Source organism: Andrographis paniculata, unplaced genomic scaffold, assembly GCF_009805555.1.
Source record: "Andrographis paniculata isolate CXL003 unplaced genomic scaffold, ASM980555v1 Contig22END, whole genome shotgun sequence".
Lineage (NCBI taxonomy): Eukaryota > Viridiplantae > Streptophyta > Magnoliopsida > Lamiales > Acanthaceae > Andrographis > Andrographis paniculata.
Window position 1 is genome coordinate 2,772,085 of NW_026137513.1, and position 1,843 is coordinate 2,773,927.

The 1,843-nt window shown below is 38.5% G+C and overlaps 1 protein-coding gene across 1 annotated transcript; it reads right to left on the reverse strand.

The window, feature by feature from the left end:
• LOC127245553 (glutaredoxin-C1-like) lies at positions 1-735 on the reverse strand. Its single transcript, XM_051266524.1, has one exon. It carries the CDS (start codon positions 656-658, stop codon positions 260-262), a length of 399 nt encoding a protein of 132 aa, XP_051122481.1. The 5' UTR covers positions 659-735; the 3' UTR covers positions 1-259.
• Between the last annotated feature and the right edge of the window lie 1,108 nt (positions 736-1,843).

A 1,843-nucleotide genomic window follows, 5' to 3' on the forward strand; every position in this document is an offset into this window, starting at 1 on the left:
TTAACAATAAGTACATTAAAATGAAATTAAATTTTTACAAAGGAACATATATAGAGACAGAGTAGAGCTGCTAGAGCATCGTATTAATTTTTAAAATTTTAGTTTTTTTTCCAACTCCCTAACACATCAAAATTTAATTAATTATCCAAATGGAAAATATTACAGAGGAGCAAAAGGCCCACCATGCAAGATTATATATATATATATATTATAAAATTAATTTTCCAAAATATTAATATTAATAAAATTAATTAATTAATTAAAGCCAGAGCGCTCCGGCTTCCTTGAGGAGCGGGACCAAGGTCCCGTTGATATGCGACGCCATGACTCTCTCCATCGCGCCGACGAGCTTCCCGCCGATAAACACCACCGGCACGGCGGAGCCGCCGCCGAGCATCCGCGACAGCGCCAGCTCGATCTCGTCGCCGCGGGGGTCCTGGTCCAGCTCGTAAACCGTCGGGTTCACACCCATCCCGCAGAAAAGCCTCTTGACCGCGTGGCACATGCAGCACGTGCTCACGCTGAATATCACCACCGCGCTGCCCGACGCCAGCCGCAGCACGCTCTCGTACGGATCCGCCGTCGCCGCCCCTCCGCCTCCGCCGACCGCCGCCGCCGCCGACGAGTAGTAGCTCTGCGCCTCCGATTGGTACTGCATTCCCAAATCGATCCAAAAATCCCCAATTTTCGTCAAAATTAAGTCAAAATCCCTAATTCCGTCCGATGATTATACACTTTTACGAATTGATCGATATGAAAATGGACACAGCTCCAGGGGGTATATATAGTTGGTGGGTGGGGTGGGGTAGGGTAAGGGGGTATGGGGGGCCATTCAATTTGTACCTTATTGTCTCTTTAAACAAAACCAGCACTAAATTCTTCAAAGATCTCTCTCTTTTTTTAATTTTCTTTTTTTAAATTTTTATGGGAAATTGTTAGATAGAGACACGAGACGACCCATCCATCATCCATCCCATTTATTTATTGCGATAATTAAATTAAATTAATTAATTCGGTGCACTGCGCCGGAGCACAGCACAGCACAGCACAGCAGCGAGGGTGTACTTGCTGTCGGGACGCTCATTAATGAACACTGCCTGCCCCCTCAACGGCCACAGATGCGCCCATTATTCTGCATCCAACGGCTGCGATTATATCGGGCGGATATTGATGGAATATTAATTGTTACATTAAATTAAAATGTCGTTTGTTGTATTTGGGCAGTTTTTTCTTTAAATGATGCACATAGACATGCTTTAAGTATTGCTTAGTTCTCCCTTTTCTTTTCTTTTTTTTTTTTTAAATAAATATTTATGATAAATGAGTTATTATTATTATTGTATTTTAAATGTGTTATATATATTAATTTTAGATGTGCTAAAGCTTTATTGCATGAATTTTTCTTACCAATAAATGAGTTCGTGAATTTTGCCCGTTATAAGCTAAACAACTTGAACATAATTTGTTATGTCCATAAATGAGGTCGAACTCTCATGATAATGTTAGTTAATATTCCCTCCGTTCCAATATCATGTCCACGTTGCCGTTTCTGTCCGTCCCACGTACCATGTCACTTTCTTTTATGAAAAATGATTACACACTTTAATCTCATTTTAAATTTTTAAAATTTATTTTTTTTAATTTTAATTAAACTAATTAGTTATATTAATCTTAATTTATAATTATTTATATTATAGGATAATTATTTTCACTAATATATTCTTAATTATTTACTAATTGCACCCCTCCTAATTAGCAGCAGACACGGTATGTGAGACGGAGGGAGTAGTGTTTATTTAAAATGTTGAATGAATAAGGATTTTCTATCTAAAGATTTATTTGT